The 23,446-nt window shown below is 41.2% G+C and overlaps 1 protein-coding gene across 1 annotated transcript in view; it reads left to right on the top strand.

Annotated features, from left to right (window-relative positions):
* The first annotated feature begins 839 nt into the window (after positions 1–839).
* cadm2b (cell adhesion molecule 2b) overlaps positions 840–23,446 on the top strand; it is a 136,973-nt gene continuing 114,366 nt past the window's right edge. Inside the window, exon 1 of the mRNA XM_084559346.1 lies at positions 840–1,175. Coding sequence (XP_084415472.1) covers positions 1,115–1,175 — 61 coding nt within the window. The 5' untranslated portion in view covers positions 840–1,114. The remainder of the gene's footprint in view (positions 1,176–23,446) is intronic.

Here is a 23,446-nt window from a genome sequence, read left to right as displayed (position 1 = left end):
CCTCTGTCTTTAGGGATGGTCACACTCGTTTCTCTGCACCACTCTTAGGAACCTTTGAAGGAAGAGGGATGTCCAAGAGCCCATTAACCTCCCCTGTGCCTGCACGCCGATTCCTGACACGCATCCAGACATGAGGTCACAACCTCCGGGAAAGCAACAGCCTTTTTTCGCACGACTTGGGCCCGGCCTGCCTTTTGTTACTACGTGCGGTCTTTTCCGTCCAGGAAGGACATTCAGCGTGAATTGTAAAATTTTCCACGGGATGAGTGCCAGTGTTGCAGTGGAAGTTATTTTGAGTTGTCTAGTGTTGACTGTAGGCTTGTTTGCTTGCTCATAAAGCTGTTATGGCTCTGGGGCAGCTGTTTAAAACTGTCAAAAATTGTTAAATTAACTCTAGCTAGCTGTGGGCATACTTTAATACATTATTCACTGGTATGGTGATTTCTGCTCTCTCGCCATTAAGACTCACACTGACAGTAAAGATGGAGTAGGGATCATCATCGTGTCCTCCCTTTAGAGCAGAGGGTCTGTGGTGCCCAGCATTGCCCCCTTATGATCCTATTATATTTTATGATGGGTCACATTCCTGCAGAGACTTATTGTTCTGCGCTGACATTATCCGGATCACAAAAGAGCTGATCACGGGATTGCTGATGTCCCTTCTTAGAAGTGGACGTGAGAAAGAGGTAAACGGTGCATTTGTTTTGACAGTTCACCAGAAATCTCAACTATTTCTATATGTTCTCCATTGGTGAAGCGTCTTCATTAGTCAAAAAGCGTGGGCGGGACTCTTGCTCTCTGCAGCGACTCAAAGAGAAAGGCAATAAAGGGAGGCAGGAGCTGCACTTTGCCGACGAGCATCTCTGCCGTCCTGCTTCACTACAGTGTTCACTGCCCCCGATCAGCGAAAATACGCAGGGACTCCTCCGGAAAAGAAAAAAAAAAAAAAGACAGAGTTCATCAATGTAACTCCGGTCAGTCAGAAACTGCGCCGATCACCTGGATAAGTCCATCCTGACAAGAGGAGAGCTAAAGAGAGGGGGGAGAAACAAGGAGACAAGAGTCAAACGCGAGTGGAGTGTTGACGTGAAATTGTGAAGGAAAAGAGAAGAATATGATTGTCAAGCAGCACTTGATCTTCATCCTTTACAGCCTCTGCGCGAGCGTCTTTAAAGGTGAGCATCGGATGTTGCCGTATAGACGGGCGTGGTGGTGGTGGTGTGCGGGGAGGTGGCGGCTGCGAAGCCTAAACATCGTATGTGATCATGTCGCACGTGAGTGCAAGTGCGCGATGCAGAGAGTTGGATTCCCTTTTAAAATGGTGCGTGTTTGCGCAGCAGTTTTTGGCCGCAGGACTGTCGCTGTCTGCTTGTCAGAGCGGAGTGTGCTGGAATGCCTGGAAGTTGAATTGTGCGGCGCAATGAAAAGCAGAATGCGGCTGCACAAGTTTTTTGTGTCGGAGAGAACTTGGATGTCGCCCTCCCTTTTGATATGCCGTGACAGATAAAAGATCAGGGTGCGGGTGAGACGAGCGCTGTCGCCCGCTTGTCTCTCTCTCTCTATCCATCCAGCCAGGTTATGTCCCCTGAAGCTGACACGGGGAGGCAAGAGAGGTTACAGTAGCCTAGCTGTTGGTGCGTCTTGTTTGCTGCGAGCCCGGTGTCATTGAGTGGATCGTGTTTGAGTCATGCTGTTTTTTGGGGGAGTTTTAAGTCATTCCAAAACACCACTTTAAATCTGTGGATTCGCAGAGGGGATCAGGAAGCTTCAGTTGAGCTATTGCTGCGTTTTGAGTTGAGCTTTTTGTCTCCAGCAGTGTGCGCACTGTGTTAAGTGTAGGAAGAAGAATAGTGTCTGTGTGTATGTGTGTGTGTGTGCTTGGGTGTGCGAGGACGCATTCTCCAGGAGTGCTGGTATGGATTAGGCACAGACCGTGCAAGCCATGCAATCGCTGGTTCAAAGTTGAACTGCTGGGGACGCAGGTAAGGTCGCGATGCCTCTCTGCTGCGAGGCATCGGTGTCTCCCCATAACAAGTCTCCTAACTCCCCACAGACCGTCCCGCTCTTAGGCATCCTTGCCAGGCACCGCCCTATAGGGGACCAGTGCGCATAACGCCTACCGGAAGGTTCTGGGGGTAGGCTACTGGGGGTTTCTGTCAAATCAAAGCCTGGATAGCACTGATGACATCTTCAGTGCTGATTCAGTACACAGTGCTCATGATGATAATAATGAGAGTAACACATGATCAGAGTGAAAATGTAAAGCTCATATTAGATTGGGGCTGGGGATTGGGGATTCCTGTCAAGCACCCCACTTTCAGAGGGTCAACAACATGGAACGTACAGGCTCCTCACAGTGTCCCCTCCAGTAATTTCCACATTACATCATGACATTAAAAATCTGTTTAAACATGAGTCCTATTTCAGCATTAGATTCTTTCAGGAGCATCACCTCTCATCACATATCAAATATTTTTAGTCCAAGTGTCAGACTACCATGTGTTTGAGACAACGCGCAGCCTGGGCTCAGCTGAACTCAAACGCAAGCCAGCGCAATGGCGATGAATCCCACGAAACCGTCTCTTTAAATTACAAAACATTTCTTTATTTTTTATTTGATGCATGATTTTGCACATCTAGTAGTTCTAAAGTACAACACTATAAATATTCTAATACTGCGTAGCGTTTCTTAGCAGACAATACGTAACGTAGCGCCCTTGAAATCCTGCCAGTGTCACCAGTTCAAGTCAGTGCATGAAAGTTAACTTTCAGATATGAAACTAGCTTGTAACCGACAAACCATTGTGAAAACCTTCCTTTGATGGGACATTCAAGGATACTCTGTTATCTAGGGTAAGAAAATTGTCCTCCAAAAGGCATTCATAAGTTGCAAGGAAGTCTATATACCACCAAAAGTAAAATTCAATCTCGTTACAAGGACGTGAAACTGAATTTCACGGCGTCTCGTTGTTGCCAGCAGATTTTTAACACACTCAAAAGGACAAATTTTCTAAACAATCTTTTTTTTTTTGCACGAGAACAAATAAGTGGACTCAATAGTGAGTGTGTTGGATCTCCTTTGTTAAGTGCATTTGGAGCTTCTGCTGAATGATTTTAAAGCTCTACTGAAATGGATTGGAAACAGTTGCCTGGTTGGGAAGCGGGGACTCAATCTAAAACCATATGGTATGCTTTAAAAAAAAAGAAAAAAAGAGAGAGGTTGGAAGTAATTGCATGTGAATTGCAGTTAATGAGCTATATGGAAAACCATCAGTACAGTATGGGGGCAGCCTGGATGCTCCAGCTCATGAATATTGAAAATATATGTTTGTGTTTAAATGTCAGATGCAAATCTTGCCTTTAAAATTTGAATCTAATGCCAAAGTTGGAATATTTAATAGTTGCATGAGTGGTTATGAGTGGTTACAGTGGAGATGCACGTTGTTATTCTAATAATTGGTGTTATCAGAAAGCTTCTGTCATTCCATTTTTTTCTGGCTCAGTATTTTAACATTGACAGTAAGCGCCCCATAGATGTAAAGACTAGCATATAATAGCATTTTCTTTCAGTGAAGCTATTAAGACCATTAGCTATACATTAGTGCTAACGGTTCAACTCTAGCCCACTTTGCAACAGATTTAGGTTCATAAACAGAAAGAGAAAATTAGCCACGGAGAGTTTTATCTCCTTGTCCAAGAGCTCTGCTAAGACAGTGCCCACGAGGGCTACTTTAAATATTTATGCTTAGAAGCTTAAGTTCAGACACATGAAGTGCCCAGGCCAGTCTAACGCTAAAGCGCTTACTTTATACGGACGTGAGAAGTCAAACAATGAAAAAAGAAATCCACAGAGGTAGAAGACGGAGCACGCGGCACCGGAAAGTCCCGTAAATTCTCTATGAAGATGGTCGGAAATTTTTAATCTGCCTTGGGAAGAAGATCAGCTGCAACAAATTACAGAGGCGAGCACTGACTAGATCCTCGTGCAGGCGTTTTTGAATTAAACTAAGAGATGCGGCTAATTGGTGGTAGTGGTAATTTGTGGGAGAAATTCCTTGTCTTGCAAAACTAATTTGCAAGATAGGAAAGAAATAAAGCGTGAGGATCTGGCTCTGCGGCGGGCGGGCTTAACCTTTCGCCGAATTCCTCTTTGAGCAGTGTTTGAGATATCACGCTCTGCAACAGACAAACAAACAAATGGGACTGAGAACACAGCGTAGGTAATAAGGTGCAGTGTCTTCTGTGCGATCACAGCCTAATCGACAGTTAAATTGCAGTGCAGCGCATCACACACTGCAGTGATTTTGTCGACAAGACTTTAGCCTCAGCAGCTCTGTTCGCGCTCTGGAATGCTGAGAGTCATTTCGTGCAGACTCATCCTTCTTCTTAGAACAACCACACTATTAGTATTTCTCTTAAATGCCTCGCCGGCCTCTATTTATAGCGAGAATATGTTAATTCTCACGTAGAGATAATGTGCACCCTCTCGGCCCTCTTTATTGTCTGACCTGCCATGTGCTTCCGCTCTGAGTGGGAGGTGGTGTCGGCCTCGTATCTGCACCGGGGAGAACTTTTGACTCTTTGCGAGGTGTTGCCATTTTATTAAACCTTCACACCGTATTTCACCAAAAGCAGCTAATGAAGACGCGGGACAGACATGACGGAGACAGTTATCAGTCAAGATGGCAGGCAGGCTTGTTATGCTAATGAGCCACGTGGCGCAGCTATACTTAGCCTCTTCGCAGACCCGCGGGCCGCTCGTGTCACAGATGTAAGTTTTATGATCCGCGCGATTCTTTGTCGGCCGCGGCTCCTCTGGTTTGGTCTGACATTCCTTCTTCTCAAGTGTTTCATCACTTTGCTTCTTACGGAGCCCAAAAAGCTCCCATACCACCGAGGGAACTTTTCTTTTGTTTGAGCGCGGAGCTTTTCATCATTCCTTATCTCGTCAGACGTTTTTTGGCGAGCACAGCCTGCAGGTGACATTTGAGCGTAGGTGTGTGTTTGGCCATAATGTGTGGGGGCAGTAATGAGGGCAAAGCACAGAGTAAATGAAAGTGGCTTTTTTTTTTTTTTTTTTTTTTTGTTTTATTTTTTCTCTCCAACGAGCATTTAATCCGGTATCAGAACCGCAGACATCAAAACTACTGGCGAGAAGAGACACAGAGGTGGAGGATGAATAATGTAAATGAAAAGAGTCTTCCCAGATTTGGGAAGTCATTAAATATGCAAAACCGTAATGTAGAGTGTTTGATATCTCCTTCAAATATTGGTGTAAGAGAAGACCCCGCCGATTCTGATGGTAAAATGCCATTTTAAATAGTTCTCATTTGATGACAATATAACAAGAAGTTGTTATATATCAAAGGCACGTTAATCACTTTTAGAAATATCTCATAATATGTCTACATAGAACCAGACCAGATCAATGAACACACCTTTGCCCTATAGGTTCTTATATGGCTCCCAAATCAACATCTGCTGTGTGACAGTGCATCTGAAACAGTATTTTAATTATCTGTAGCTGCTTTGTTTCAATTTCATAATTAGATATACACACAGCACAATGACTGTAATGTAATGTAAAGCAACACTTAACACCACGGATGCACTGAAACGTCAAGCTCCTGCAAATAAGAATTATGCACAAAGCATGCATGCATATCAGTGAAGATTTGCATCTTATAAAACACTTAGGATTTATTTTCATGTTTACACTGGCACTCGTCCAGATGGGAAGTCCAACAGACACCAAAATAAACTCAATAAATGTTTTTTTTTTTTTTTGTCAGTATGCATATGGCAGAGACTCGCACCTTGCACACTCCCACGTGCGCAGCCATAACAACAATGTAAAATATTCATTATGTATAAAAACAAGAAATCGACACGGCACAGTTTCAGGAGGATCAGGATAAAAATCCAGCATCAAAGTGCCTATAGTTGTTTGGGGCAGAAACCTCATTAATCCAATGCAGTGAGGAGGACTTATTTATGAGAATGCTTGATTCCAGCAGCAGCTTTCAATGCTCCAGTAGTGGACACAGACATGAATAACTGCTCTGCCTGCACAGCTGATTTGTCATTTTGGCTGTACTGTGAGGACGGGAGTCGGTGCACCACTTCTCATTTCGCTTCTGCGAGAATTGAGTTCTGTTTCAGCTCAGATCTAGGTCTATTGAAAGTCTCTCGAAATGAATACATATTGGACCCGAGCAAAAGTGAACCCCAAAATGTCACACGTTGCGAGACACCGGGAGCCTGCGAGATGTATGCATGGGCGCATCTCCTGTGGCTTGGAATAATCAGTCAGCAGGAATAAGCTGGCTGAGCTGAAGGCAAGGTATGGTGGAGGAAGGTGGTTTACATTCAAGGATACCCGTCCCCCACCGCTGAGGGTTAGCTTATCCCTGCAGAATGTCTCCCAGCTGCCAAGTGCTGGCTCTGGTGTGTGCTGTATACCACTGCAAATGATAATCCAGTAAAGGGGACAAATGTGCTCCAAAAGAGCCGCTGCTGCCCTGACTGCTTTCTGTTGACAGATATACATCTGCAGGGATAAGCCTCAAGCCAGAGGCAAATGTGCTCAGACAAGTGGGGAAGGGGCTTTAAGATTAGCTGCTCGCTGCCTCAACTATATACAGCGTGCTGTCAGTCTCCCTTTGCCATGCTCTTTGTCATAGCACTTCTGCACACCATGCCCCCTCGGACTTGGTATAAGCTTAGCAATGACGCTGATAGTCTGTAAGAGCAATTACACTATCAAAGATTATTTTGACCCGTATTTGGACGAAAAAGGTTAAGAGATTTTTTTCTGCGTGCCAAGAAGCCCGTCTCAAGATACTCATGATAAGTTTAATGCCACCATCGGTCACGCTGAAAAGTGGTTAAAGCAGCGCTTGCATCAATCTCGGGCTCCCGGAGAGGAGGCACCTATATTCGCACATAAAACCGAATTTACATGTGCGCCCGTGATCTCAGACAGCTGTGTCAATACGCCCGAACAATAACCGCTTGCCGCCGAAGCCGAGACCTGGAGAGCATGTGAAATCTTGTCCCGTCATATCACAGCAGATACGTTTATAGCTGCAGCTCCCTTCATAGTCGGGGATAGGATTTTATATTATCATCTGCAAACCGCGATGAGTGTTAGGAAAAAAAACTGACTTTGACTTTTGCAATGCAGGTTATTGCCCCTAGCGCGCAACACGCTGTGGTTGTCGAACCATATTTCTGTTAAACAAGTTCAATATTCAGGACCTAAATCTTTCTCTTTGACTGAAAGTTAATGTGTTTTTGCCATTTCTGTAGTGCAAATGTACTCTGTGGCACAATTAAACGGTAAAAAGTAATTAACATACAGCAGAAATGAGTCTCCTACTCCTCTATAGTCTATTCTTTTATGGTATCTCCTGGCGCTTTAACCTGGGAACTACATATTCTGTTGCAGAACAAAAGAAAACTGTGTGATCTAAAAAAAAAATTAATAAAATTTAAATATGATTCAGACATTATTTGAATAAAATCTGTGGGGAATGAAATAATAATAAAAAAAATCTTGCTGAATTTTTGATGAATGAGATTCCACTGCGCTGTTGAAAGGGTGGTAGGTGTCTGCTCTGCGAGAAGTTTATGCATTCCCTAAATTATGGTATTGAGCCTGAAACGAAGCCTATACTTCATTTTATGTCCGTTTGCGGTGTTGACCTTTACCAATCTCTCTTGGCCCTCATCTCAGCTGAAGTGGGCTTTGTGCCCGACTGTGGATGAGCCTGTGAATCTCATTTACCCTGTGTGATGGTCTCCCTTTTTTTTTCCCCTTCTGCCACAATCTCTATGAACAAAGTTAATATTTTTTTTGTTCAGGAATGACCGCCGTGTACCATTCCACGACCCGATGGGCATGTAATCACATTTAGCTGTGTTTTTTTTGTAGTGGGTGTTGTGTGACAGTGCTCGCAAGTTCCTTTAACCTGATTTTTTTTTGGTTCTTAAAACAGAAGCAGAAGGCGGCCTTGCAGAAATATTCCACCCTGTGCTAAAAAAACAACTTTCCTTATGTGGTTGCTATAATAGATATCCCTTTCTGCCTCCGCTGAGAATGTTTGGGAGGCTTCCAAGAAGAATGATTGACTGTCTGAGGTATCACACTGCAACCCAACACCTGGCAACCTGACCAGAAGTGACCGTGCTTGTTTTGAGCTATGTCCCGATCATTTTCAAGTGCACAAACAGTGCAGACAGTAAGTTCGTAGGTGGGGGTATTTCATTCAGATATTGCTATTGACATGTGCGTTGAGTTCACACAAGTTTTACCTTCTATGGTTTTGTTTGTGCAAAGGTTTAATATTAAGGAACGTAAGTTTGCGGTGAGTAGCAGAAATGGTACTTTATTGTAGAAATATTCTGAGCTCTGTGCATATGAAAGTTATACATGTAGGTGTTTTGAAGATGGAATTTATTTTGTGAGATGCTATTAGATCATTTGTTGTAAGGTTCTCCCATATGTCTTGGAAAGTAATTGTTTTCTGGACAACGTAACGTACATCCAGAAACACATGCAAATACAGTAGTAAGTGTAAGTGCATTCGGGAGCGAAGATTGAAGATTTAATGTCTTTATTTTTACACGTTTACACCGAAACTCCATCAGTTTCACACAGCCAATATAATTGTGCATCACTGGGTTGCTGTGCTCATAAAGGTCCCTCAGTCGAGCAGTCAGGCTGGATGTCTGAACACCGGATAAAGGAGACTCTGTTGCACTATCTTTGGAAATTTGATAGCTTGCAGGAATAAGTAATGCATTTTACAGACTTGTAAGCAGCAAATCATTGCAAATATTTATTCCAGGGTAATGTTTATGGCTTTATGATTTGATATGGTTTGTGCACAAAACAAAATGAAAGACCCGGGAAATAAATAAGAATTATGAAAAGGCGAACCTGCTTAAAACAGACTGTTGACTTGTGAGACTGCCTTGTAGCCATTTGTCGGGGCAAAATGAAAAACCGTTCACATTCTCGGCTCACTGAATCCCTCTCGGGGTCACGAGGAGCTCTAGACTATCCGAGCCTGCGTTTTGGAGAGTACGGGCAGGTGCACCTGGCAGGTCACCTGTCCATCACAGAGGCTATCAGACACCGACCGACAATACCATTCACGCTGCAAGGCAATTTACAGTTGCGGTCCTCACCAGACTTTTATGCCTCTAAATGTGTGAGAAAACTCCAGAGAAACTTGGAAAAACATGCCGACGTATAGCACACATACTGCTGAAAATTAACAAAGAGGACTCTAATTAAACATGTCTGTGAAAGCGTCAGGAAGTATTTCAAGACATTGTCTCATGTGTTCTTGGCTTTTTCCAGCTCCACGGTGTTGCTGTTGTTGTAAACTCGAGTGACTGTTCATGTGCCTCGGAGCATCCTGGAAACATTGCACCATTCCAACCTGTTTATTTCCTTGCAGCAAATACATTTGCCAGTTTTAGTATGCAAACTTGATACTTAAGAGCAAGACTAATCCTCAATGAACACTTTCTGAAGATAGGAGAAGATGCAAAATGCATATTTATAAACACAGATTGCTGCATTTATGAGTTGCATGAGATAATTTATTGGTGTCAGACAATTCTGCACATAGTGGACTTAAATCTGCACGTATCAGAGTGATTGCAAAATGTATAAAGTTGCACATATGTCAAGAGCTTGTGCACAATGTATACCTGAAGATCAGTGACTCAGTGTATTACCTATTCTTACAATCAGTGTGCAGATATCTGCTAATATTTACACAGATGGCAAAGTTAAAATTTAGCGTAAATGCATTGAGTGGATTTAAACTAATTAGCATCACTGCTCATAAGTTTGCTAATGTAAAACTCATCTTACTGGAAAGTGCTTCCTTCCCTCCCACCTAGTGAAGAAATTGTGCAATACAAGAGCAGATATATAAAAAAAATCGGCTTCTTCTTAAACGTAACGAATCGAAAATAATTTTCCTCTGAGCCTGCTTAAATGAGATGCCAAAAACCAAAACCTAACTTCAGAATAGAGACACAAAAAGCACAAACTTAAGCTCATGCATGTTCATACGGTTTTATTGACTTCCTCTTTAAAGGCTTCCCACAGGTCTCTAAAGCTGGAGTGTAGATACTGAATGCAGGCATATTTGCAAGTGAAGGTGGGGGATAAAAGCACTGAAACTCATGTCCTCATAAAGAGGGATCAGCAGTGTGAACGGGAGCTGCATACCGATGCAAGAGATGCCAGTGCTCGGAGCCAGAGAGCATACTTCGCCGGAGAGAAAAAAAAAAAAAAAAAACTTAAATCTGCTAAGCTGAGAGCAAGAAGGGGAAAGGAAGGGAAGGTGTGAAGCAGGAAGGCACACGAATGGTAAAAAGCGGAGAGAAGTGTCATTGTGTAAGGTGTATCTACCGTTTCCTTCTCCTGCTGTGACTGGGGAAATGCAAAAGTTTTAAAATAAAGGTTAAACCATTGCATTTGGCATAACGTCACACACAGGCGCTGCACGGAGTTACTTCTGATTTTGGTGGAAAAGGTTAGGTTTTAAAGGGAATAAATCCCCATTTATCCCATTTATCAGAGGATCAACACAACTAGTAAGTCTAGTTGACTCCATTGTATTGAGAGATGGACAGTTTCTGTTCATGACTGCAGCATGAGTGGGCCGTCCTGTGGGTGTGTTCACACCGGGCATGTTTGGAGGAGTTTATTCTGAATTCCGAAGCATCATTATTTTAGTTTATTTTGGCAGGCGTGAACCGTGTCTCTTAGTCTTCAGGTATGCAAGTGAAATAACAACTCTGGAAGTTTTCTTTTTGAGCAAAGACTAACTTTTGACACAGTTCGAATCGTCAGTTCGGAGTCAAAAACACAAAAACAATAAATCCATAAGCTTCATACGAGCAGCTGCAGAGGGGATAGAGGAGACGCATTAACAAGTCATGTTATGTGATGCATGAGCTTCACAGACTCTTGGACCTGCAGGGATATATGAGATACCAACATTGCCCAAAATGCATACAGTATTTAATGATAGTAAATGTAATTCCTTCCCCACATTGGAGAAGTAAGTGAAATAAAAAGCTGCTTAGATCTAAGAAAAGTATTTACTGTTGCCATCAGAAAACCAGAGACATTGAGCTCTTAATTGACTGCAAAAGCCTCAGAAAGGCTGAAGTTGTCATATTTACAATATCCCCATATCCAGGAGAAGAGCAAATTCCTTTTTTCAAAGTTCACTGCATCAGAATTGGGATTTTCTTGAAGAGATTTCTCTCCGCGTTGAGCCACATGTATATGTAGAATATGATCATTACAGAGCGTTCAATCAACACAAATCATTTTCGCGAGCATTTAAAAATATGTATTAAAAAACACACAAAGCGTTACAACTTTTAAGTGATTCCATGTTAATGCTTTTTGCCTTAATGCGAACAAAAAATAAAAAGATAAATCTGTGTTTATGGTATTAAACAACAAAGACGATTTAGTCAAGGTAAAATAACCTGCGGGAGGGAGACTCAGAAAAATGTTTTAGTAATTATCAACCATCGATTTAAGCTTGTTAAAAATATATATTTCTGCCGAACCTGCAGTGTTTTTAGAAGGAACAAAATATAATTTATCAGCTGTAACCGTCAACATCTCTGGAGCTTATTCCCCCGTGAAGTAGTTTATACATAATGATACATTGATTTTACTATGTGCACTTAAATAAAAGAACATAAATATTAGATCAATTTTTAAGTACTCTACTTGCAGTTCACTCCAAATAACTCCAATTAATTGCATATTCTCTCCCTGGGAGTTAGCATAACAGGACCTGTTGATGTTTATACAAATGTCGGGCTTTAAGTACACACACTGATTAAATTTGATCATGGGGGGCTTTGCTGTATAATTGTTGAACAGGCAATTATCGTCAATGAGTCATGAAGTCTTTAATTTAAAACCGGGCGGCTGACCTCGAGTCTGAATATCTAAATCAAACAACTCCCAGCGTACCTAGTTGAAGCAGGGTCATTATGCTTTTAAAACATTCACAGATTGCTGTTGTTGCAATTATACCTGTAAAGTAGTTGGAAAATGTAGTTGTTCCAACATGTATTTGCTCAGCTAATGTTGTAGTTACAAGCCTTCATGTAAATGCACATGCTAAATTAATATTTTTATTTTTATTTTACCCTAGTGCTAGTGGTTATGATTCTAAAAAATCCCCCCTGCTGGTTGAGGCATCAAATACAAAATGCTTTCATTTGAGTCTTATTGTCGATTGATTGCACAAACTAGCATTGTATTTGCAAATATTATGCACTCAATTAACTAATAATTGGTTTATTACAGATAAAATTGGATTTTAAGAAAACTAGCATTTGTTAAATAAAAAAATTGTCAAAAATAATATTGGTTTCCATATTGGGAATCAGTGGCACCAATAAGAATTGGAGATGCCATTTAGGAGTATGAACCTGAGCCCAGTATGAGTCCCTCCTTCACCACAGTCAGCTGCTATCTGTTAGAAAATACCACAGATAAAAAAAAAAAAGTATTGTACTGCTGAAATAGCAGGATATAAAGCCAGGACAGATCATACAATAAGCTCTTATAATGGCCAGCCTGGACAGACCCTGACTTTCATGGACTCAGAGATGATTATACATTTAGTTTCCTCCAATTCTGCTGGAGTGCGAGAACATCCGGCGTGTACCTGTTGACCTCAACCACTGGAGCTGTAGCATCCCCCAGATAATGACCACTCTGAACCCCAGGAGCAGTCCTCATCGCCTCATAAATATAGGGACCATATGGACTCTCAGTGGAAAGCCGCCGACAGTCACTTTTCAAATGGACGCATACTTGTAGGAGGCTTTTGTGCGGTGAAAAAAAAAGACTTGGTTGCCGTTCACAGGTTTGTGAAAGCTGTGTTTTGTGGAAGCTGTAGTTAGTTATCCTGAACAAATGGCAGATGTCACGAAAAAAAAGTCATGCAGTTTTTGAATGATGGTTTCGACTGGAGAAAGAGGATATGATCTGATGCGCTGACTGAGTCCACAGTTATGGGAGATTGCTTGTCAGTGATAAGTGCCTTGTTAGGGCCAAAACTAGGGTGACCGTGTAATGGATAATGTTGATTTTCTATTTTCCAACAACAGATTTACAGATAATTTACAGATAATGTGTTTTCTAAAACCCCAAATTTGGTAGCTAAGGAGCAGTTTGGACCTACCCACAGGTCACTGAGCCCTGTACAATATGCTTTTTGGGAAAATTATAGGATTGCTTTTGAAATGACAAACTGATCTCTGCAAAATCATATTTTGCAGAGATCAGAAGCTAGGCGATTATATATAAAAAAAAATAAAATGCTCTGTAATGCCAAGCTCCAAGCATTCATATGACTCAACTGTGGATTGCTAATAAAGAATCTGAAGGTACACTCTGTAGCCACAATGTTACTGAAGGCACAGAGCTTGTGCAAATATGAACTCAATGTTATGGTGCCACTTCAATAAAATGTTTTTAATGCTGAATTTAACAATAATAATAAATGGTAATAATGTTAAAATACTGTTTTGACACAATCAAATAATTAATCTAACAAATTGACAGCATTAACAGAACTAAACAAGAACATACATTTGATAAAGGTTTCAGCTCCACAATCAGTACAAAATTCAAATTCTAATATAATTTATCCGTGTGATGTGTAAGAAAAATTCATATGAATTTGTGTTATTTAATATGCAAATGCATCAGACGGAGACGGACAGAGAGAGACAGACAGGGGAAGCAGCACATGTCTGAACATCTGCAATGGTTTTTTAATGTCTATATATATATAAATACATATATGTGTGTGTGTATGTGTGTGTGTGTGTGTGATCTATTCATGTGTGAGCACTCTGGATAACATCTCAGCAACTCAAGCTTACATTATTGAGGTAACTTTGTACTCAGGCGAACATAATGCAAATTAGATGCAACTGTGCTACAGCTAAACTCTGCCTGACCTTATTTACACCCGATTTTAACATGGGATCAGAACACAGGAGCTGGATAGTCAACGTCTCATCACGATTCTTGCGGTGTCTGCTACAGACCCTGTTTCCTGGGCTAGAATTATGTGACCTTTTAACTTGATGGGCAGATTTATTTCTTAAAAATGCACAAAAATTGAAAAAAAATGAAATTGTCGGTACTACGGTGGCCCACCAGGCTCTAATTTACTCCGCCAAGGTCTCTTCATTGTGCTTGCACTGTTTTTTTTTTTCCTATTGCTTCCAAAAGCTGGGAGCATTAGCTAAATTGCTGATATGCAATTTAGCCTGACGGAGAAAACGGCTCTGACAACTCATGTAGCATGAGAAGCCATTTGTGTTGTTCACTGACAAAAATTAACATTACCACCACATTTTAAAACCCGATGTTTGTGCTCTTGTCTTTTAGACCATGGAGATTTACAATTATTTCAAGAGAGTCGGGTCAAAACCCAAAGGAAAAGACTCTAGATGTAATGTGAACTAGCTTAACTTTATAAGCGCTAGCTAGTGAAGTTAGACTGAAAGTCAACAGTTTACTATATTAGTTTCATTCTCTGATACTTTATTTAATCTTACATACATTTGTCCAGAATACCATGTCTCAACAGCATTTTGTTTAGTATTCATGTACATGAACTGCACAGGCTACTGCTATTTGACACTAAATACAATATCCGCATTATTACTGTAACTTAAAGGGGAACTACTGTTTTTTACAACCTGGACCTTATTTCTGGCATAAAATACGATCGTTTACTCACCCATATAACTTTTGTGTCATTTGTATTCCTTCGGAAGATAATTAGATCAGCGTATATCCATGTAGTGGGAGTGACTGGGGCACCGAAACACAGCCTGTAAATAATGTATTGTCTGTTCTCGTTCATTTCTGGATGATGTCATCTTTGAGCGAAGCACACACCCGCGACAGTCGGCTTGTTTACCTGTAATTTGGTACTGCTAGTTTTTTGCAACATGGCTGAATATTTTTCCGATTCTGAGGTTGTGGATGAACCATAGCCGTATCAAATTACAGGTAAACAAGCCGAGGGAGTTGTTGCGCGTGGCGCTCAGAGATGACATCATCCAGGTCAGAAGACAAATGATGATGATGATAACAGCTAACTTCGGACTCAACGGGGAATAGCACTAGCGTACGATAACAAAATATTGGTGAAATGAACGAGTTTCGCAGCAAATAATGCGTTATTTAGAGGCTGCGTTTCGGTGCCCCAGTCACTTCCACTATATGGATATACGCTGATCCAATTATCTCCTGAAGGAATACAAATTACAACGACCGTATTTTATGCCAGAAATAAGGTCCAGGTTGTAAAAAACAGTAGTTCCCCTTTAAAGACGGGCTGGTAAAAACAAAAAGCTGTACGCATCTTATTCTATGTGCCATATACTGTATAAATTGTTTTTAACAGTCGGGATTGACGCAGATAAAAGTGTTCTGAATGGGCTGTGGGGACCGACTCTCTTGACTGCCGGGATGGTTGATGCGGTAAGTTGTGTTTCGTCATCCTTGCCATCAGCTTCTCATCCGTGTTCGCATTCAACAAAAACAAAATCTGCCCCCCTTTTTTTTTTTTTTTTTTTTTGCAGAATCCAGAGCATTCCCAGCAGACACAGTGAACTTATTTTCTGGGGGTGGATAAAGTCTCTTCCTTTTAGAATAATAGTTTGTTCGTGACAATGTGTCAGAAGAGTTGTAGGAACTTAAGGATGTCCTGGCTCCTGTTCAGTGTGTGTGAGTTTATGGAAGTGCTTAAGCTTTTTCCTAATATTTTGGATAGAAACGCAATCTTGCTATTTTATTTTTTTTACATATAAAAATAAATATTATACTTGAACATAATGTTATCATTCTGACCACATGAGGATAAAAAGTACCATATCACATGATATAGGACATATCTTTAATGTAACTACAAGAAGAAAATGGAAACCAAAACATTTCAGCACTGGGCTTCATTAGATGAAAAAAGTAATAATGTGCTCCGTGCAAGTGAAACTGATGACACTTGTAATTGTGTCTGACTTAAAAACCTTTCTCTCTGCTCTACTTTTTTCCTTTCTCAAAACAATCTGTGGCAAAGGCACCGGGATATTTTAAGATATTCTTCTCGAACACTGCACTGGGCTGATCCTGAATTACTTACACTTTTGCCAGTGGCAGCACAGGAGCAGTAATAGGAAATATAGGGTTTCAAGATATTCTTAGCTCTACAAAGGCTTTGTCAAATTTATCCCAGATTGACAGGCTCCAGTGGGGATTTTCACATTCAGTAGTACCACTGATACTGTCATTTCTTCACTTTTAGACCAGAGTTAGCACAGAAAGTGATGCTGAGTTGATACACATTTGATCAGCTGCCTGTGCGTTGCTGAGGGTCGTGGAAGTTTAAAATCTACTACTGATAATGATCAGTCTGGTCTTTTTCCACAGTGATTGCAAGTCATACTCCCTCAAGCTGATAAGGGATGTCTTTTTGCATCGTGTTGCAGTTTTTCTTGACAAGCGTATATAAAGAAATTTGGTCCAATACATAAAAAAGCTTTTTACATGTTGTGCATATTAAACTCAACATGTATCACATTATACTACATTTGCGAGTCGTAACTGGTGCAGTGCATAATTCAATCTGAACGGATGGTAAACTGTTCCTGTTCCCCAGCACAAATAGGCTGCACCGGGGTGGAAAACACAGTGTGATTTTAGCAAGTGTCTAATCTGCAGTTCTGTATAATATTTCATGTTATTGTTCTCATTAATTGCATTACAATACAGCACACACAATAATGGGAAACATTTCCCGGAGCAGATGCCTACACACAACATCACAACAGCATGACACTGACCTGATCCTCCTGTAAGCAGAGGACCCCGCTGTTTGATATGCTTGGTAATGATGTGACATTTCATGGGGGCACATTACTTTTATTTCATAAAAAGTAACCAATTCTGACCCGCGGTGTCAAGTAGCAGAGGGTGCGCCGCGTGGCATTCGTAATTTGGCCTTTGCAAATTATTAAAAGCCCTCAATTTCTTTGCTTTAAGAGGGAAATAAGTTGATGCATTATTGCTGTGAATTAATGGAAACCATGGCAACAGCGCTCGCAAATATGCTGTCACGAAGTCAAAGAGCACGTCTCTTAGAATCCATTCAAATAATTGGCTCGATACTTCAAGCATTCAAAAAACATCTCTCAAAAAGAACAGAGAACAGTCACGGACGCATTTAAGATGGAACCAACACGCCATACCATTGTTTGGTTTAATATATCACTGTACTGTTCTTTTTTTCCCCTACATTAACAGTTTTCTTACCTTCACAAGGTACTTGTTGTTTTAATACACACAATATATAGTTTTTAGTTAGGTTGAATATACGTGGAGGGCTCTGGGTATTTCAGTAACTGAATATATTCCTCCTGACATAATAACTCCTAATAAACTGACTTTAAAGTGAACCTTTTAACCTTTTAAGCGAAGTTTGAACGTACCGAATGAAGTACTCCGATAGCTGAATATATCAAAAAACACCGGGCTGCAGCGAATCTTCAAAGGTCACTCCCCTGTATGGCGTTATAACATCGATGAAAGTCACGGCGGAGGAGACTTTGATAGATTGCTTAATCATTGCTTACACCTTGAAAACAAAAGACGTGGGCTACCTGGAAACGCCGTGGATGACATGAAACCACCATAGGTTTTTTTTGCTAATAGACAGTATCTGTACACTTGAGTCAGTGTAATTCATGTAAATTATTTCTCGTAAGTACACTATGATCTCTAAATTTATACACCACACCGGGGTAAATGTAGCAGCGGTTGGTCTGCTGGGCGCTGGGTTGTACATAATGATACAACACTAGATTGATCACATAAATTTGGAGGGGAGCAGTCAACCTTTTCGTTTACTATCAGTACAATTCATTTTATATACGGTATTAATCAGCACTTTAAGGTCCCGTCTTTGGAAATATAGTGGGGGAAACGTGATGCACTTCCTGCCTAGAGAACCCCAAATCATGCACAGTTACCCCATTGCTTACTTCCACAAAGATACATCACCCCCGTATTTGGCATGACTTGAATGAACCATGTTATTAATTCGCTTTAAATTACAGATGATTCGTTTGTGTATTTTTTTTTTTCCCGATATACTTTTTGGATGTTTAAAGAAGGGCTTTGTGCTCCGAACAATCTGCCATCCTCTTGGAAGCTTAGTCATTCGCACGTAGGCTGTGATGTGTTTCTTAAACAGTGAAGAAAAGAGAAAAAAAAAAAACCCTCTCCTCTCAAACAGGAAACGTTCAAGCAAACATTTTAAACTGCTAATGAATCAGCTTTTGGCATCGCATTCGTCCCCAAAGCTATTTTTTCTGACTTGTTTTTTCTTCATTATATTATCCTTTAATTTACACTTATTTCCCCTGTCTGGATCAAATACCACCCCCGTAAGAGCTGCAAAATCTGCTGCTTTCATCTCCTCTGTTGTGTGTACATACTGTAGCGCCCTAAAGAGGCTTACAGCAATCTTTTGTTTGCTGCTATTCAAGAATTTTGTTTCCATTTTTGTTTTATAATTATGTGCAGAACAATGTCTGTAATCTATACCTAAAAGGTTGCCATTGCAGTAAATCTAAAACATTTTCCCTCCTGAATAGCTCCTACAATCTTAAAGGAGAATTAACGTTTTTTTACAACCTGGACCTTATTTCTGGCATAAAATACGATCGTTTACTCAACCATAACTCTGGTGTCATTTGGAGTCGTTCGGACGATATTTAGATCCAGTGGAGTGCCATGTATATCCATATAGTGGGAGTGACTGGGGCACTAGTCACGCTAGTGCTATTCCCCGTTGAGTCCAGAGTTACCTGTTATCATCATCCGGGGTCTGTAGATTGACCTACCAACCTCTGACCTGGATGATGTCATCTCTGAGCGCCGCACGCACCCGCAACGGTCGGCTTGTTTACCTGTAATTTGCTACTGCTAGTTTTTTGCAACATGGCTGAATATTTTTCCGATTCTGAGGTTGTGGACGACGACTTTGTTTATGATGGACGTCCTTACTGTTTTGAGCCAGAGTATACGGATGAGGAGCTCGTTGAAAGGAGGATGCGGAGGCAGAGAGAGGAACAGCTGGACAAAGAACAACAAACCGCAGGAGGTATCTCCGGACTCAACGGGGAATAGCACTAGCATATCATAACAAAATATTGGTGAAATGAGCGAGTTTCGCGTCAGATAATGCGTTTTTTAGAGGCTGCATTTCGGTGCCCCAGTCACTCCCACTATATGGATATACACGGATCTAAATATTGTCCAAATTACTATGTGGGTGAGCAAACGATGGTATTTTATGACAGAAACAAGGTCCAGGATGTAAAAAAACGGTAATTCCCCTTTAAGATGAGTAGACCTCTGCATGGTGGAGTAGTAAAATTCTCCTTCATGTTACATTATCAAATCAGGCATGTGTTCTCTTTACTGTACATTTAAAGATGGTGGCGAGAAGGATTTATTTTCATATTCGCTTGGTGAGTGATCACGACACATTCCTTCCACCTCTCCTCCATCAGAAACTTAAAAGCTAAACTGATTTACCTGGAGGTGTCCCCACGATTTAAACAAAAAATTAAAATAAATAAATAAATACATTTACAGTAATGCACTCACCAGCGAATCGCACATTTGTTCCATTCATCTGTCACTCTGTTGGGAACTTTGTCACTCGCGCTTGCTCATTCCCAACTTAGAGTCGAGACATTTGCAGAGATGTGAAAGCTGACATTGGAGTAAATTTTGTTTCATATCTTCACGCGGTAGAAGATTGACTCTGAAAACAAAATCTCTGCGAGGGCTAATAACTGAAACTTCTATTAAGTTTTTAACACAAGTCTTTTCACACCTATACATTAGCCTCCTACATGGTGCTTGAGGGCAAATGATTTTCTTATTGGTTTGTTTAGGGAGCATTCTCACAGTTAGGCAAGTAACCCTGAACATATTGGAAGGAATATCAGTCATTTCCTGATATAAGTTGGTGAACCAGCCTCTATGATAGTTTCTACAATTGTTACATTATTCTTAAAACCAGGGTCTTTAAGTGCTCAGACTTGCTCTGTCTGAAAAGCTGCACAGTATCAGCCTCATAGGCCTGTTTGTGTTCAGCTGTTACGTAATTGGCCTGCATTCACAGGAGATTATAGTGGGGTGCTTGTTGCTTGGGGTTTTCACTCAAGCTCAGAGAAAAATGTACGTCAAAGCTAGATGTCGGGATGTTAATGAAGAAAGACTAAGTATCACAATAAATGAGATATGTACGGAATGCTCATTCCCTGAAGGTCAAGGGACGGGATTTCTTCATCATGATCCAGACTGGGCCGATGTGCTTTTTGGATCTAATCATTCCATTGTTACTGCCTGTCCTCTCATAGCTGCGGTATGGAATGTGTGGCAGAGAGAATCAAAGACCTTTAGACATTACTCATCTAGTTGAGCTCAATGCTTCACTGTTGCAATTAATGGCAGCGTCACATTGCACGGATGATTTTCACTCGTGCATTGCATGGAATCATGTGAGCCCTACACAGCTCTACATAGGCTCATCTAGGGTACTGCAGGACATTGATGCTGTAACCTAAGCATGTAGCCCACGCTGGTGCGAGCCATTTATACTTGTGCGCTCGTCAGTCTGGCTAGCTCTGTAAAAACGCCACCCAAACGCTAGTAGGTGATGTCTCTTTTGCCATTTGGATACATTTTTGTTTCTACTTCCTGCTTCACTTTCAAAAATTGTCCGAAATACTAAAGCGGAAACACGCTACTACCAAGCAGACCAATCACACCTCTTGCGGTCTGCGTTGCCGTGGAACATAGTTACATTTCACGGGAGGTGCACGTCAGGCTACGCCGTTACGGTCTACGTAGGGTCCGTCAAATTGACGCAGAAGCCTATTCATTAATACACAGGATTAGATGTTACAATCCCTTGTGCCAAAATCCCAGGGAAAACACATTTAGAGGCCCTGTCCAACTGAGAAACCCTAATAAACCTATAGTCATGTGATATGACGCTTAACCTACAATCTAAATGAACTAAGTAAATGCTGCTGGCTTGTATGGCCCGCTCAGCAGCAGACGCTAAGTCAAACCTTGTGAAATATAAGCTAATCAAATGCTGCTGGCTAGCTTAACCTATAATCTAAATAAACTAAGTAAATGCTGCTGGCTTGTAGGCCCACAGAGCAGCAGAGGATAATTCGAACCTTGACCTTGAAGATTAGTTAATAAGAGTATGTTAGAAAAACTTTTTTTACAGTGTAATAAGATGTCAAGTTCATGTGTAAACGTGCTAACAACGCTGTCCTGCTCCAATCAGCAATATTGCTGCTGGCCAAATCTATCCCAGCTAGCTGCAGGCCTAGTAGTTCTGTCTGGACTGGTTCTGACCTTGAAAGAAAGATAACAACCGCTGCAAGATGAGAACCTGGGAATGCTTAGGATTTCTCCGCCAGTGCTGGATAATCTCTATAAATGCTTCCATGCTGCTCATGGACTGGGCAGGACCACATAACTGCGTTACCCGCGACAACATCGATCACACGCCTCTGGCATTTTTATTGTGCTGACCAAGTGATTATTGGTGTGTGCACCATGTGTGTTTGCTCAGTAATGTGTAACTCAAAGGAAAGGTGCAAGCACACAGTTTATTTAGTTTGAAGCCAAGTTGAAAGGCGCATTTAAGATACAGAAATGGAGAATAAGATTAGATTTTTTATCAGTTTTATGTATGTGTCTTGCGAGTTTAACACACAAGTAACGTACACAAATTACATGAAATGTTACAACAATTTTATTATTATTTCAGGGTTTAACTAAGCTGTACGTACATTAGACTTTAGCACTGGTATGCTATATTAAAGGGTCAGTGAACTCAATTATCTAGAGTCAAATCGTTTTAAGTTAATCAGAGTTATAATACGAAAGTTAATTGGGAAAGAGGAGTGTGGACGTGCTACATGTATATCAGTATTAGTGAAACTTCAGCTATGTCAGCTCTGTAACCCCACCCCCCTTAAAAAAACGATCTTGATCTGAAATTCTTACAAATGTATTAATGTTTTAATGTCTTTTTGGAGCAAGATTTGTGTTTTTCTGCGCTTCATTGTTGACAGATCACTTTGCACATAAACAAATCCCAACTTAATCTTAGGATGGAAGCTGCTTACCATCAACCTGCTTTCGATTCAGAACACTTTCCCTTCAAATTGTGCGACTCTGTCATAAAACTTGTTTTCATTAAAGCGGAAACTATGTTGACGCGCAAATGTGGAGTCAACGGTGAGATGCAGACGGTCATAGAAGAGCTAAATTAGCCTGGCTGATATAATGCCGTACTGGGGTTTGAAGAAAAGCCCCGAGCAATACCCACGTTTGTATGCTCATTACTTCCACTGCTCAGAGCTTCAAGAGGGTGCTTATGTTTATCAAAGAGTGAATTATCAAGCATGACATAAACAGGCATAATTAGACCATCAATCAAGTAAATTAGTTATGGATTATCTCTCTGTAATTGACCCTTTTGTATTTCAGGCTCAAAGTGGAACTTGGCCAAAGATTTTAAAACTGGGCTTGCTGGCTGTTATTTATCCATCCCGTCCTCTTATTAATACAGTGCAGGGTGGCTTGTTTATTTGCCAATTCCAGATATTATAATCTCTCTGGCCTAAGCAGCTGATGTTACGTTGTCCACACTTTATTGGCGACAACAGATCCCGTAGAAGTGCGTCATAAGGCTTGCAGAACCGTGCGGGATAGAGGCTGGGTGTACAGTGGCTTTTTAAATAAATGATTTACCGTGAAATAGAACAGGAGTGGGTTTTAAGCGACGGATCACAGGCTAATACTCAAAGGCAACGCTCTGCTGTGAGCAGTCTATGCCAATATGGCACTTTCGGGATCCCGGGAATGTAAATGCTTCCTGGCCAGGCTTCCCTGAGATCACTAAATGAACTTGACGTACTGTATCAGAGGAGATAACAACAAAAGAGCTGCCAATGTGCGGAGGTGATTTGCATTGAGTCACCGCTGAGCCTTCTGCTATACCTGAGTGAGCTCTCAGACAGGTTTCCAGACAGTCTTTGGTAAAGCAAGCAGCAAGCCGGCGAATTTGACGTCTTAAGATGTTTACTGCAGAGCCGAGCAAGAGGAGGTGGGGCAGCTGTGCGTTTCATCCTCTGTATAGCCCCGCAAGTACGTGACTGTTGCTTGAAAAATCACTTGACCAGAAAGTAGAGTGAAGGGAGAGTTGAGCGAGCGCTTTTGAGATTCGTGTGTGCCATTGATTCAAAGTGC

This window comes from Chelon labrosus (assembly GCF_963514085.1).
Source record: "Chelon labrosus genome assembly, chromosome: 13".
Lineage (NCBI taxonomy): Eukaryota > Metazoa > Chordata > Actinopteri > Mugiliformes > Mugilidae > Chelon > Chelon labrosus.
Note: the sequence above shows the minus strand (reverse complement) of the source record. Positions and strands in the feature narration are given on the sequence as shown.